The sequence below is a fragment of the Acanthochromis polyacanthus genome, chromosome 2, assembly GCF_021347895.1.
Source record: "Acanthochromis polyacanthus isolate Apoly-LR-REF ecotype Palm Island chromosome 2, KAUST_Apoly_ChrSc, whole genome shotgun sequence".
In the NCBI taxonomy this organism is placed as follows: domain Eukaryota; kingdom Metazoa; phylum Chordata; class Actinopteri; family Pomacentridae; genus Acanthochromis; species Acanthochromis polyacanthus.
Genome location: NC_067114.1, coordinates 30451610 through 30466059, shown reverse-complemented (window position 1 = coordinate 30466059; position 14450 = coordinate 30451610). Strand labels below are relative to the sequence as shown.

The 14450-nt window shown below is 42.5% G+C and overlaps 1 protein-coding gene across 1 annotated transcript; it reads right to left on the bottom strand.

The window, feature by feature from the left end:
• Positions 1-2384: 2384 nt before the first annotated feature.
• Positions 2385-12110, bottom strand: ube2z (ubiquitin-conjugating enzyme E2Z). Its single transcript, XM_022195944.2, has 7 exons — positions 11174-12110; positions 10586-10658; positions 8614-8801; positions 8421-8532; positions 8198-8310; positions 8015-8105; positions 2385-5196 (listed from the first exon to the last, which is right to left on the bottom strand). The coding sequence occupies exons 1-7, from the start codon at positions 11626-11628 to the stop codon at positions 5014-5016; spliced, it is 1215 nt and encodes a 404-aa protein (XP_022051636.1). The 5' UTR covers positions 11629-12110; the 3' UTR covers positions 2385-5013.
• Positions 12111-14450: the final 2340 nt, after the last annotated feature.

Here is a 14450-nt window from a genome sequence, read left to right as displayed (position 1 = left end):
CAGCCCTCTGGACTTCCAGTAAGCTGTGTTCCTATTGGCTGTCCAGGTGGCTGCTTGGTGTCATCAGGAACACCTGAGCAGCTCAGTGTCTTCCTGCTTTATGTCTGCAGTCAAACATTTAGGCCCCATCCACACGAAGACAAAACGCTTAACAGTTTCAAAACCGATCGCCATAAAGACGAAGCCGTCTCAGAAAATGTGTGCGTCTACATGAATGCACTCGATACGCATGGAAACGCTGGAAAACACATGCCAGACCTCTAGGGGCGCTGTAACGATATGACGGAAACGCGCAAACAGAAGAAAAAACAGTGGGCACGTGCACTTGCGGCAAAAGTTGTAAACAGAGACCAAGCCGGGAAGTAAATAAAGTGCCGTAATGTGTCCTCGATAATTGTTTTTTCAACTCGGTGGTGATTGAGAAGAAAGAGATTTTGCTGCAACAGGAATAGTAGGGTCACAAGCTTCGTTCCCGCATGTGCCGCATGCGTGTCAATGAAGATACGAAACTATGACGCAAGCGTATCTGAAAAGCAGCAGATAGCCAGTAAACACGGAGCCGCTTATACAGCGTTTCAAAATCTTTCCACTCTGGAACCTGGTTTCAAAAATGATCGTTTACAGACTCCCAAAACACCGTCTTCATGTGGATGATACACAGATTCAGCAAGAAACTTATGCGTTTAGACCTCGTTTTGTCTTCGTGTGGATGGGGCCTTACTCTGCTTCTCTTCACTGAACCGGGTTTGGCTCTGTTGCTTTAGTTTGTTCTTTAGGTGTTGCCTTGCAGCTTCCAGCAGTAAAGTCCTCTTTAATGTGTTTATTGTTGTGTTTTAGGGCTTTGTACTGGATAGTTGTCTTGGTAAATGTGGTTCTTTAGCCACAGTTAGCACATGGTGCTAATGTGTGCAGTGATTAGTGGGTTTGGTGCAGCTGAGAGCTACTAGCACATTAGTCTGGTCTGATGCAGTCTCGATGATGATGTTTCACGAGGACGTGAGAACCAGGCACGGACAGTTAAGTACTGAGAAACGGCCACATTCTTCTTACCGCAAAGGTACAAAGCTGCTCGTCTTCTCCTCCAGCATCAGGAAACGTCTTCAAAGCTTCTTCAAATCCAAACCAAATACAATCAAACAATCAAACTAAAGTCATTGGTGCATTCAGATGCAGTCAGACAACAAAGTTGCGTTCAGAAGCGTCGGAAATCGGAGATCAGTAATGTCAATTTCCAACGAAAATTTGGGGGGGGGGGGGTACATGGCGTGGCCAATCAGATCACAGGGGGGCCACTTAGCAATGAAGGCTCTGTTTCAGGCAAGACTAGTTTCTAATGTTGTACCACCAATTAAGTGTCGATAACCTTCCTCCCTATGGTCTAAAATTAAGTCTATCTAAAGTCAGAGGAGAATGCAGAAAATTCTCATTTTTATTTGATGAGGACATGTGTTTTCTGTGACTTGTGGTAAAGTGGCATTGTTTAATGCCAAAAGACAATGCTACAACACTCCAGTTTTGTCATCATATAAAGATGGATATATATCCATGATGTTACCAACAGGTTTTCAAACAGTTTCGAAGCTCGTTGTTGTGGCTCCAGCCATCGTTTTCTTACCAGTGCCTGATTCCTCCTAACTCCTGGCTAATTAAAAACTGAGCAGGGAGGTGAAGCTGAGGCGATGATGCAAATGTCTGTGGACCATGGACTGTCCTGTGATGTGTCCACCTGTCCCTCAAAGCAGCTGCGTCTTTAATTATGCAGAAATTTAGGCCTTAATACAATTTAAAAAGATGAGTTGCTATGCAGGCCAAAACCCTGCTTGTACCAGGGTGTAAATGTGTTTATTTCTACTGTAAAGTTGGACTATTTAACATGGAGGTTAACGTGGATGGACTTATTTTTGGGGTCGTCTTGAAGGTTTCCACATTTTTTTAAATTTGAATTTATGATTTAAGAAGCACTGCCATATATAAAAACAGACCGTTTGTCCAAACTAAATTATCTACTTTAACTTACATCTTGAGAATAATAAACTGTGTTTTCATTGACAGTTTGTCTTATTGTTTTACTCCAGTGATTAGATCAGTTCATTCTCAAATATTAATGCATTTAAGCAGCAAAACAATACGTGGAAATAATCCACTTTATGAGTGTGAAAGAATCTATCTAGAGATCAGAATATTTGTTTTGTACTGAGTTTGACCCAGTAAATTCCCTATAGAAGCTGTACATGTGTGCAGCTGCTCAGCTCTGCCTGTAGTAAAGCATTTAGGTTAATCAGGCTGCAAAGGAACCATAAAATAAACTTATTACCAACCGACAGTTTATCTGCATTCTGTCTAGAATTACTCCTGAAACAAAGGAAACAGATGAGGCGTCTGCATCAGGACTGAACAACACTTTATTCTGTACTTTTCCAGAACTTCTGTACAATAGCAACATGTTCAGGACCAGGAATGATCACGTCCGTCAGTAATCCAGGTTCTGTAGAGCCACAGAAGAAACCCTGCTTCAAGCACAACACAACACAACCGAACAGGGATTTCATCTCTTCCACTTCATGAAGTGCGTTGCAATCAACATTTTGGCAATCACATATATTCTGCTAGAAGCTGCTTCTCATAACCATTCTATAACATAATAAAAGAAATTAAAAGGAATGCCCTACATTAGTAATCCCATTTGAATCTCCAGCAAACCAGAGTTTGACAAAACGTGGACAGCAGAAGCAAACCGCTCCGATTCTAAAGGCAGACGCCAGAGGACGATGGAAGGCAAGAAGGAAACTCAACAAACGCTCATTTATCTGACCCTTTGTCTCACTGCGTTCAAAAGCTTCTTGAATAATAAAATCTGACACGTTAGGAAATGTTCTCTTTTGAAAAAACTGATGTCTGGTTACAGCTAGCTGACATTAGCTTAGCATAAAGACAGAAAACAAAAGGAGACGACCAGCCTAACTCTGTCTAAAGTGAACTAAACATGACCAACCAGCACCTCTAATGTTCACTAATCTATAAACACCAAAATAATAGAATTAGCACCAAACTTGTCTGTTTCTTGGCTGGAAGCAGAAACTTCCTAGAGTCTCTGCAAGTTTCCTGGCAACTCCTGAGAAGTTAGAAATCGCCCTGAAAATGGGTAAAATGTCTACGTTGAGATGAAATAAACAGTTAGAGGTGATGGTCTTTATGAGCAGAGTCTGGCTAGCTGTCCGGTTTCTGGGGTTTATGCTAAGCTAAGTTAAAGCATGCTGTAACTTCCTGTTAGACAAGAGTGGTTTAATATCCTGTTGCTTTAACGGCTTGTTTAGTTTGTTCTCTATCATGCTGCATGCTCTGTCAGAGTTACTGGTTATTAAAATGATTCCTCCTCTCTGTGTAGCTTCCAAAGGTAACTTTTAGATTAATATGCAGCGTTAGCTATGTGAAACACGTGGGTGATGGCAGTAGATTTTCTCCCATCATCCTCAGGGGTTTATTCAGATCCAGAATGAACATGAGGAATAATTAGAACCTGAAACTCTTTCAGTGCGGACGAGCCTTTGAGTTTTCATCTAAACCTCTCCTTTAAGGGTGTTTTCTTCACCCTTCTTCTCCTCATTGTGTTTATGCTGCAAGCAACACCGCCTGTCAACAAGTTCATTTTTACTGCTGTTGACGAGTGAATCTTGGACAAAATCACCTGTGAGCCGACAGACAGATGATTCTGCAACACTAAACTCCATCTGTGTCGAGTCTGACCCCTACTGTTGGAGATAACATCTGAAATGAATATCAGTTCACTGCAGGGGTTCAGTTTTTTTCAGCAAAAGGTTTCAAGTCAACAAATAGCATCGTGAAAGCAGTGAATCAAATGACGTAGGAACCATTTCAGTAGCAGGGTTCGGGTTAGGTCTGACTGGGTTACCTGCAGTTTTCACTCTGTTTTCTCTCCATTAGTTTCCTGGAACTTAAGTGGATCTAGCTAAAGCACGGGATGGTTTGGTTTGTATCTGAATCACAAAGAGCCAGCAGGGTTCACAAATAAACGACGCACCCTACACACCGCAAATTACTGTTAGTTTCAGTACAACAATGAGAAAACAGCATAACAAAGGGTATAAAGGTGGATGTCAATGAAACTGACATTTCTCTACTGCTGCTTATCTGGTAAACAGACTTACTGTCGATTCAACAGCACGATTAGAACTGAAAGCTAAGCAGACCTTGTTTTTTCATATAATATACAGGAATCATTGTATTCAGGCATCCAGAGCTGCTGATGTTTTCATGAGATCCAGTCTCGGAGAGGTGGCTTCATCCTGGCCAGAGGAGACAAGGCACATGACTTCCAAAGCCTCTGCAGTCACTTCCTCCAAGTACATCTTTCCTTCCTCCCCTTGGATTCACAGAAGACGAAGCTACTTTGAAGGGGAGTCTGCTTTCATGAACATCGTCTTCCACCTCTGCAGCCCTCAGGCCGTCTCTCCCAGGATGAGGTCTTTCATTTGGCCCAAAACTGCATCACGCTGTAGGCCTCGTCTTCAGATATCTAACAGGCTTTCCTGGTGGAAAGAATCTAAAACCGGTTTGGGCTTGTGGATCAAAGTGGAACAACAACGCTGTAATCATCTTCTTTGTCCGACTAAATAATCAAACTGACCTTAATATCCACATGGCTGGTTCATCTCCAGATCTATCTTGATGGTGGAAAGCTGTCCGGAGTTTTAGAGTCAAGCTGCTCATCAGAACTTTATCTGGTTACCATGAATGCACCGCTACACGTCAAACAAGCCAGCATCTGACTAGCGGATGATTTTATTTTATTTTAGGAGAGCTCTACCACCACTCCTTCCTCCCTCTGCAACACAACAGAAACTTTATTCCTAAACCTGGACTCAGCTTGACTCCTAAAGCCTTGAACATCACATTCTCCTCTGTGACGTTCCTCCACTGCAAACAAAACAAAAAAAAAAAGCTCCCTTTGTCTTTAGTCCTCGGCCTGGCTTCGAGCCCAGCGCCGTCCGGGGATCAGGGCTGGGAGCTGCCCTGGCTGTCGGGGTCCGTCCCCGAGGAGCTGGTGTCCGAGTCTGAGTCGTCGTCGTTGTGCTCGTCCTCTGCCAGCGTTTTCTCCCGTATCCGCCTGTGGGTGGCGCCGAGGCGAGCCAGCAGACCCTGGTAGTCGAAGCGACCACGCTTTTCACCAAACGGGTCCTGAGAGATGCAAGATTTACATTAGAGGAGGAGAAACTGACTGAGATGTGAGCTGAGACCAGGCATGCAGAGTGCGTCAATACGGGGTTATTCAGCTGTGTAAATAGGAAGCAGATATTAAAAGATAGGACACTGAAACCCCATCTTCATTACTATAAGAAAAACAGACAAAAGAACAGGTTTTAACCATAAGTCTGAACTGCAGTGAAGCACAGTATTTGCTTCTAGGGCTGAACAGTTCACTGAAATATTTATTAAAATGTGTGATATCCAAACTGTAGGAGCTGTCATTTTTCAGACTACAATGGGTCACAACACACCGTTTTATTTGAATCATATTCTATATATGAAAACACGCTTGATGAGAACTGCAGCAAAAATCACACCATCAGTTTTAACTGAATTTGGTGGAAAAGAAAAGCAAAATCTACCATTGCTCCTAAAATTTGACTGATATCAGTGGAAATAATCAGTCTGAGGGGCTCGACACACGGGGAGCGACAGTTGAGGGGGGAATGCGAAAGTCATCGCAACTGGAGAAAAATTCAACACACGGTGCGCGATACTTGGCAGCGGCAGGCGACGGCGACACACGGCGCGCTGTGAAAAAGCACAGAGCGCTTGTCTCCCTCACTTCTGATTGGCTGTGAAATTGGAGGGATTTTTTACGTTTTCCAAGAGTTTCATGACAGAAAAGCATAAAGATGATGAGCCAGAAGATATTGCTTGATTTAGCCGAAATTTTACTCATGACATTGGCTTATAAAAGAAAGAAACGACCCTGGGTCCATGCCTTATTGCAAACTCAGAAAGAGCATGGAGAATACCGCCATTTGATGCCAGATCTCAGAAAAGATCCAGGATAATTCTGGGCCTACTTCCGCCTTAGCCCAGACCTTTTTTCCAAAGCGGACCATTAATGTATAGGAGCGGACTGTACCGTGTAACATGCTGTGAGCTCATTGGTCAGTGAGTGAAACCCTCACTGATTGGTTGAAGCTCCAGGCGACAGCGACAAAAGCTGAACATTTTTCAACTTTCTTGTATCGCGTCGCAAGCCAGCGGGTGCACGTCTACGTGAACGCGCAAAATTTCACATGCACGAATGTCGCCGTGGCGTTGTTGGGAGGGGGGAAAGCGATGTTCGTCTTGTCGCACAGCAGCCATAGAAAATGAATGGAGCGCGACTGTTGTCGCCTCCCGTGTGTCGAGCCCCTGATTGTTCCTGTGTATCATTTAGCTCTACATGAGTGTGTTCTTCCTCGTTTTCATAAAGTAGAAATCAACAGGAAACATGGGGAATAAGAACATGGGTACAGAGACTCTGCTGTTTGATTTATGTATCATAAAAGAGGAGAAAAATAAGAAAGCTAGTGAGAACAAATCTGTGAAGCTTTCATGCTCATTCTGCATTAACTTTAGAGATGTTCTCTAACTTCAGCACAGTGTTAAGTCACTGAGATGCTCAAACGTCGTTCACATCTGTTCATATCTTCAGAATCTCTCTGTTCTCATTTACATTCCTGCACTACAGGGGTTTGGTCAGAACGCTCCGTGTGGAACAGAATCATTGCTGCTGTCTGCTGGCTCTGACAGCTGCTGAATGAAAGCTGCACCCAGACATGCATCAATGACGCCCTCCAGTGGAAAATCTCATTGTTTAACTTGTGAACATGTCCATGAGATGTTTTTTACTGCTAGAAGACAAATTATGTGTGAAAAAGCAATGTTTTCATTTATTTATGAAGTAGTTTTACAGAGTTTGAGGATGGTAGGTGAGCTGGTGTGGACTGGGGTGCACGGAGATATCACAGGTTCAGAAAGAAGCATTCAGCGTAAAGTTCTAACCCACTTTAAGGGATGGGGGGGATGTATATATGTAACTTTAATACGCAGAGAAAAGTTTTAAGTGCTTTAATCTTTTATCAGAGAGGGACTTAAAGAAAACAGCTGCCATGTTTTCCACAGCTTCCTGAGCTGCTGACTTTCTATTTGTTCTTAATGCACATGAATGGAATAAAATGAAATAATTATGATGCTTTTCAACTAAATGGATCATATTCAGACAATAAAAACATTCAGGCAGATATATGTATGTGCATGCTGTTAAACCTCTGATATATCTCCAAAAATGCAACATGTGTGATATTTTTCATGCCCGTGATGGATAAGGACAGGAGGTCCTCGATGTACAGGGTTTTGTTGTTGGAGCTGGTTCAGTGGAACTAGTTGTTGAGCAGATGAATACTGTATGTACAGTCGTCACGCGGCGCTATAAGATGGCTTTTTTTTTCATTTGCCACCGTACTGGACTACTCTACATTCACTCACTTCATCATGGCTCCCAGCGTGAGTCAGACTCACAGTTTACATGTTTGCCGATGTTTTCCTACTGAGCTGTGTTTCAGTGTGAGCTGATGACTGTTTGTCGTTACTGTAGTTGTACAAATATGTAAACTGAGGGATATCATGATGTACTTAACGGCTTTGCTTACATTTTCCCCGGAGTTCCGACTTACAGAGAAAATCGACTAAAGTCACACCGTAGAACGGAACTCTGATGTCAGTCAGGGAAACCCTGAATTGGTAATTCCTTGGATTATTATTATGCATTTCACAGAATTTTGCTTACATTCTCATCACCAATAATCTACAGACATGAAGTTAAACTCTGATGACAGAAGGAACAATTGAAACAATAAAGAGGTGATTCACACATTTTAAAACGCTCTTAGAAGCAGAATTGTCAGCAGGATTACGCGTTACTGCAGTCCCTTACTCTCTCCCCACATTTACTGCTTTAAATAAAATCGAATACCTGCATGTTCTGTCCCTGCAGGTGCAGCCTCTCTTTGCACACTCCCTCGTAGAAGTCATAGTACTCCAGGAAGGACTTCTCCATCACACTCCTGTAAACACACACACATTAACAGGGAGTCAGAGGAGGACCGAATGAATGTGACCAGGAGGGAAAATAAAGAAGAGGATCGGTTCTTCTCACCACAGAGCTTCTGGACAGGGAACCTTTCCCTCCAGCATGTCGCACACAGCCACCCTCATGGTTTCATGGCGGATACACTCGTTGTAGTTCTTACTGTCCCCTGGGTGGCGCTCCTGAGGACATACAGAACATATTTACTGACTTTAATGGAAGTACAAACACACAGACGGTGTGTTGCTGATGCACTATTCTGTGTAGTTATTATAGAGCTTAGAGAACGTACCTGTTCGAAGCCTGGCTCATTGTGATAGGGGTTCTCCGTCATCAGAGACTGGATGGAGATGAGGACCGAGGAGATGCTCTGGGCTGGACTCCATGCTGGACCTGTCCACGTCCTGCAGACAGAAACGCTCCCAGTGAACACACTAATCCCTAATGAACTCCTCTTTAAACTAAAACAACAAACCCTGACTCACCCGAGGATGCTGAGGCACACCTTGCCGTTGCGGTAGAAGTTGGGGTTGAAGCGGACGGTGTTGTGTCCGGTGGTGATGAGCTTGACCCTCGGGGGGTGGATGGGGTAGTCAGGGGGGCAGCGGAACAGGAAGAGGAAGAACCCACCTTCGTACGGCGTGTCGAAGGGCCCCGTGATCAGGGCGTGGATCTGGAGAAGACCGGCAGGAGGCAGAGAGAGGGATTAATGGACGAGAGGAAGGACGGATAAGAGAAGTAAAAAGAGACGTAGACGAACGGACCGAGATGTAGAAAACGTAACCCAGAAAATGACCGACAACCTCCACATAAGAAGTGGCTCTGAGGCAGAAATGTTCAAGTGAGAAGAACATCAAGTTTCAGAGACTTTGTGACATAAAAATCCCATCGTTGTTTGAGAACGGTGGTTTCCTGTTTGGTGTGAACTCTAATTGAACCACCACTAAGCTCAAAGTGTGGAAAAAACTCAGACGCTTCACAGGTTCCACACGATATCGATCAGATTCCATTGTTCTCCAAACAGTCCATGACGATTTCTTTTCTTTTGTTCCCGCCACAAAACAAACTTCATTCTTGAGAATTTAATTTTAACTCAAGGTTGACTAACATCTTTTTCCACAGCCTTTACAACTCACTGTCGTCACAGCAGATTGAGTTTCCTCGGTCGTCGTGGAGACGGCTCAGTTAAATGACGTTGAAGATGAAAGCAGTGGGAACAGCTGATCACTAGACCTTGAGTTAATTCTTTTTAGTCAAATTCATATTCAGTCCCTCAGTTTATAAATAGAGCAGCAGATTGTCTGAGCCATTATAGGAAAACAAAATGTGTCAATTATACCAGATTAGTGTGTTTAGTATCGCACGCTTTTAACCACCAACCTTTGGTTTGTGTTCCAGGTTTATTGACTTTCTGATTGTCAAACTGCTCTGAACTCATCGGTTTTTAATGATTGCTTCATGTTCCCACATCTCAACTATTATCGTCATCTGGTGATTACAGTTCATTTCAGAATAATTTATTTGTCCCTCAAATGACGATTTGAAGAAACAGCAGAGTTGTGCTGAGTGGTACCAAAGCCAGCAGGGTGAATGACCATGAGTTGTGGTATCACTGAGTCAGGTAGGAACATGGAGTGTGTATAAAGACACACAACTTGTCACCACTTCTTCCTACTGAGCTAAAGTGAAGGAAAAACATCTCTAAAATGGGCTCTGACATCTTTTTACCGAGGTCCTGTTGTGGACACTTGCCGTGCCTCTTCTTTTCAGAATAACAAGTGTAATGCATTACTTATTGTGACTGCACAGAATCTGACGTAAAGAGAGAACAATCCCTACAAAAACTAAAGGGAACAAGGGACACCAGACCCTGAGTGTACATTTTTTTCTCCAAGACAAACATGTAATCTCAAACATACCTGCGTTAGTATCATCTACAGGTTTCGTCAGCTGACATCAAGGCAGCTAGTTACAATAAAACTGATTGTCATTGTCCGTCTCTCTTTAAGCAACAGCTACAGAGCAGCTCAGGTGACATATAACTGAGTATTACAAAGAACGGAGCTGTTGTAGAGTTTATCTGATGGCAGACTGAACGGCTGCATGGTGACAGAAGGAACAGCAGTGAAGACAATAAAACTTTTGCTTGAAAGATACCTGAGCTTCTTAAAGGTACTAAACAGCTTCAGATGTTCCTGGTGGACTGGAGAAGACCCTGATTTGCATGAATAATAGGTCATTAATACGATCAGACTTGTGATCGGGTCAATACTGACTCAAATAGATGGCCTAAAATAAATCACCTGAACCAGCTGATCCCTGACTATTCACACTTTGTACTTCTTTTAGTCAAGCAAATTTGTCTTGTGGACATAAAATTCCTCCACGTTACAGATATCTGAGAGACAAATAGGGTCCTGGTGTGACTGTCAGGTCAGACTGAATTTAGCATTTTACCTTGGTCATGTCTTGAGGATCAGGGACGACAAACATCCCTGGTGGAGGCTCCTTGTAGATGGACATGATATCCCTACAGAGAAAGAGAGAGACAGAGGGGGGAAACAGATCAAATAATGAAGTGATGACAGAACAGAAAGCAACTCACACTGAGATCTTACTGAAAATTAGGTTCCTAAACCCCCCACAGTCTGGATTTCTACTATTTTACTAAGAAAAGTAGATCCAGTGAGTGAAATCTGGGTGTTTTTCTTATGGAATTGTGTCACTGGTTCTGGAATTAAAAAAAAAAAAAAATAGATTCACTCTTTGCATGACTTGGCAGCAAACATTCTCAAAGACAGAGCACGCAGCTGATTAAACATGACCATTTAATGACTCTTTATGCTTGTTGAACCAGGAAGTAACACACCCAGGTGTAATATCCTGCTGTCTAAATGACTGTCAGTGCTCTGGTTCCTGAACTTTCTCGTCATCTGGAAAGTTTCAGTGGAAAACTTTCACTTTCGATTAGACGAACTTTATTTATTTTAGGCCTTATCGTACCTGAAAACACACACCTGTGTGAGAAATAAAAGTTTGAATCACCTCTTTATCCTCAGGATGCACTGCTGGGAAGCCTTCTCGTTGTCCCAGTCCGTGCTGAGGGTCGGGTCCCAGGAAGTGGCGTGGATCTGGGACAGGAGGCCCGCTCCGGCCACCCCGGCCACCCCGAGCCCCACGCCGGGAAGAGGAGAGGAGGGGTGGATGGGAGACACAGCCACGACAGGTGGCGAGGATCCGGGGGTGAACGTGTCCCCGAACCCGACCGGGGTGGCGGTGACAGCCGACATGGGGGCCACCACAGCCGTTAGGCCACTCTGCGCGGCCGCGGCGGGAGGAGGGGAGGCCGGGTTGGAGCTGGAGGGAGCCCCGCTGGCCGCCGACGGTCCGACCGGCACAGAGTTCGCCAAAGTCGGCAGCAGCGCGGCTCCGCTGCCCGGTCCGGGAACGCCTAAGCCAAGGGCACCGCCGCTGGACTCCTCTCCGAAGCTGTCCGCCATGGTTTCACGAGCTAGCAAGCTGGATAAACCCGGTGTTATTAATTAATGGAGTTGGCTGTCAGCTGCATGGACGGTTCTAGACGGGCTGCTGGATGATCAGAGCACCGAGCAGCGGATAGGAGAGGCCACAAAACACGGCAGCTCTTCCCACGACATGGTGGCTATTCCTCGTTAGCTTCACTGTGTTTTTACCCTCAGGCCTCCAAAAAGTACTCAGTCTTCAGCAAAAATCACAACCTTGCCCTCTCCACGGCTCACCGAGCAGCTCACCGCCCGGTTCTTATCGGTCCAACCGACTATGGAGTCAGAATATTCGGTTCCGAACCGAACACTCCGTTAACAGATCGCAACTTCAGGATCTGATTTCTGAGCAGTGAAGTTCCGTGAAACCCGCACACAACTCACATCCGGCCTGGGCTTTCACAATAATATTCCTAACTGGTGAAATAACTATTATTCGTGATGGTGAAAACTGGAGAATCTAATTATGGATTTATGGAAAAATCAGTGTGACACTGTAAATTCAACATTTTCATATCATTAATTTCAAACCACAGATGTTACTGTGAATATAATCTTTATAAAATGTACCTAACAGGTGTGTGGAGTCCTGGAGTAAAGGTTTACAAATTAAAAATAAATAAAACTCAACATATCAATACATATAATAGTAAATAATGAAAGAATTAAATGACACTGATGAATATAAAGTTGTATATTTTTTTATAATTTAATTCAGCAACTAATATGAGCAGAGAGCTTTTATTTTCTTAACCTAGCCAGTTGATCAAATGAATTCAGACTTTATTTTACTCTTGTTTATATTAAGTAATTATTACACCGCCTAGGAAGAGCGGAGTTATGTGACAGTCGCATCTGTCTGTCCGTCCATCTGTCTGTCCATCTGTCTGTGTGAAACATTACTCAAAAACAGATAAACGGATTTGAATGAAATTTTCAGGGGAAATCAGAAATGACACAAGAGCCACTTCATTAGATTTTCAGAGTGATGTGGCTTATAGTCTGGATCCATGGCTTTAATAAGGATTTCCCATTGCAGATACAGTTACCAGCATGGCATCACTGTAACCATGACAACAAGTGAACACTGTGCCAATTACCTGCTGAAAATCACATGATTGCATTCTTCCACAAATTCACTGTGATTAATGAGTTGATCAGTCATCAGCCTTATTTTGAACACAAATTTATCTTTCTGTCCTTCACTCCTTTCTTCAAGAAACACCGTCAGAGCTTCTCTCCATTCCAGCTGCCTATAAGGTTAGACACATCCTTTGCAAGACGGCAACAGCCTTTCTTTCACCTTCACAGGAAATATAGGACTGGCTGGAATGGTGACAAAATACAAGCCTGTTACATTAAAAATATACCTTCACGATGAAAAAAATAAAATAATAAAAACAATGGCTTGCCAAGGGTGAAGAACTGATCAACAGACTTTTGAAGAATAATTCACATGCAATTCGGGATCTGTACATACTTTCATATGTCGTCCAAAATATGACAAAAAAGTCATAGTTTAGTATGTCGTCCAAAAAATGACAAAAATATCATAGTTTAGTATGTCGTCCAAAACATGACAAAAATATCATAGTTTAGTATGTCGTCCAAAACGTGACAAAAACATCATAGTTTAGTATGTCGTCCAAAATATGACAATAACTTCATAGTTTAGTATTTCATCCAAAATGTTAAAAAAACGTCATAGTTTAGTATGTTGTTTAAAATGTGACAAAAAACGTCATAGTTTAGTATGTCGTCCAAAACATCACAAAAACGTCATAGTTTAGTATGTCGTCCAAAACATCACAAAAACATCATAGTTTCGTATGTCGTCCAAAATGTCACAAAACGTCATAGTTTGGTATGTCGTCCAAAATTCGACAAAAACGTCATAGTTTAGTATGTCATCCAAAATGTGAAAAAAACGTCATAGTTTAGTATGTCGTCCAAAATATCACTAAAACGTCACAGTTTAGTCTTTCGTCCAAAACATGACAAAAAACATCATAGTTTAGTATGCCGTCCAAAATTAGACAAAAACGTCATAGTTTAGTATGTCGTCCAAAATATCACTAAAACGTCATAGTTTAGTCTTTCGCCCAAAACATGACAAAAAACATCATAGTTTAGTATGTCATCCAAAATTAGACAAAAACATCATAGTTTAGTATGTCGTCCAAAATATCACTAAAACGTCATAGTTTAGTCTTTCGTCCAAAACATGACAAAAAACATCATAGTTTAGTATGTCGTCCAAAATTAGACAAAAACGTCATAGTTTAGTATGTCGTCCAAAATATCCCGAAAACGTCATAGTTTAGTCTTTCGTCCAAAACATGACAAAAAACATCATAGGTTAGTGTGTCGTCCAAAATTAGACAAAAACGTCATAGTTTAATATGTCGTCCCAAAACAAGAAAAAAAAGGGTTCCCGTTTGGCTCAACGTTTTAAGAAGGCGACCCATTCAAAACGGCTGGTCCAGATGTGGAGACACAGGTTCGATTCCCATCTGTGGCCCTTTGCTGCATGTTCTCATCCAGCTCTTCTCCCATAATTACTGCCTGTCCTTCATTACGCATATTGATGAAAGGCTAAATAAAATGATATAAAAAGAAAATGGACAAAAATGGTGCTAGTCCTTTATGTCGTCCAAAATATGACGAAAACATTATAGTTTCGTATGTCGTTGAAAATATGAAAAAAACATCATACTTCAGTATGTCGTCCAAAATATCACAAAAACATCATAGTTTAGTATGTTGTCCAAAATGTGAAAAAAACGTCATAGTTTAGTCTT

Coding starts and splice junctions, on each gene's coding strand:
- ube2z (XM_022195944.2), bottom strand. CDS start 11,628: ATGGCGGACAGCTTCGGAGAGGAGTCCAGCGGCGGTGCCCTTGGCTTA. Junction 8,802..10,585: donor ATCCTCAAGACATGACCAAG/GTAAAATGCTAA, acceptor GGTCTTCTCCAG/ATCCACGCCCTGATCACGGG. Junction 8,106..8,197: donor CCCTGTCCAGAAGCTCTGTG/GTGAGAAGAACC, acceptor GTGTGTTTACAG/GAGTGTGATGGAGAAGTCCT.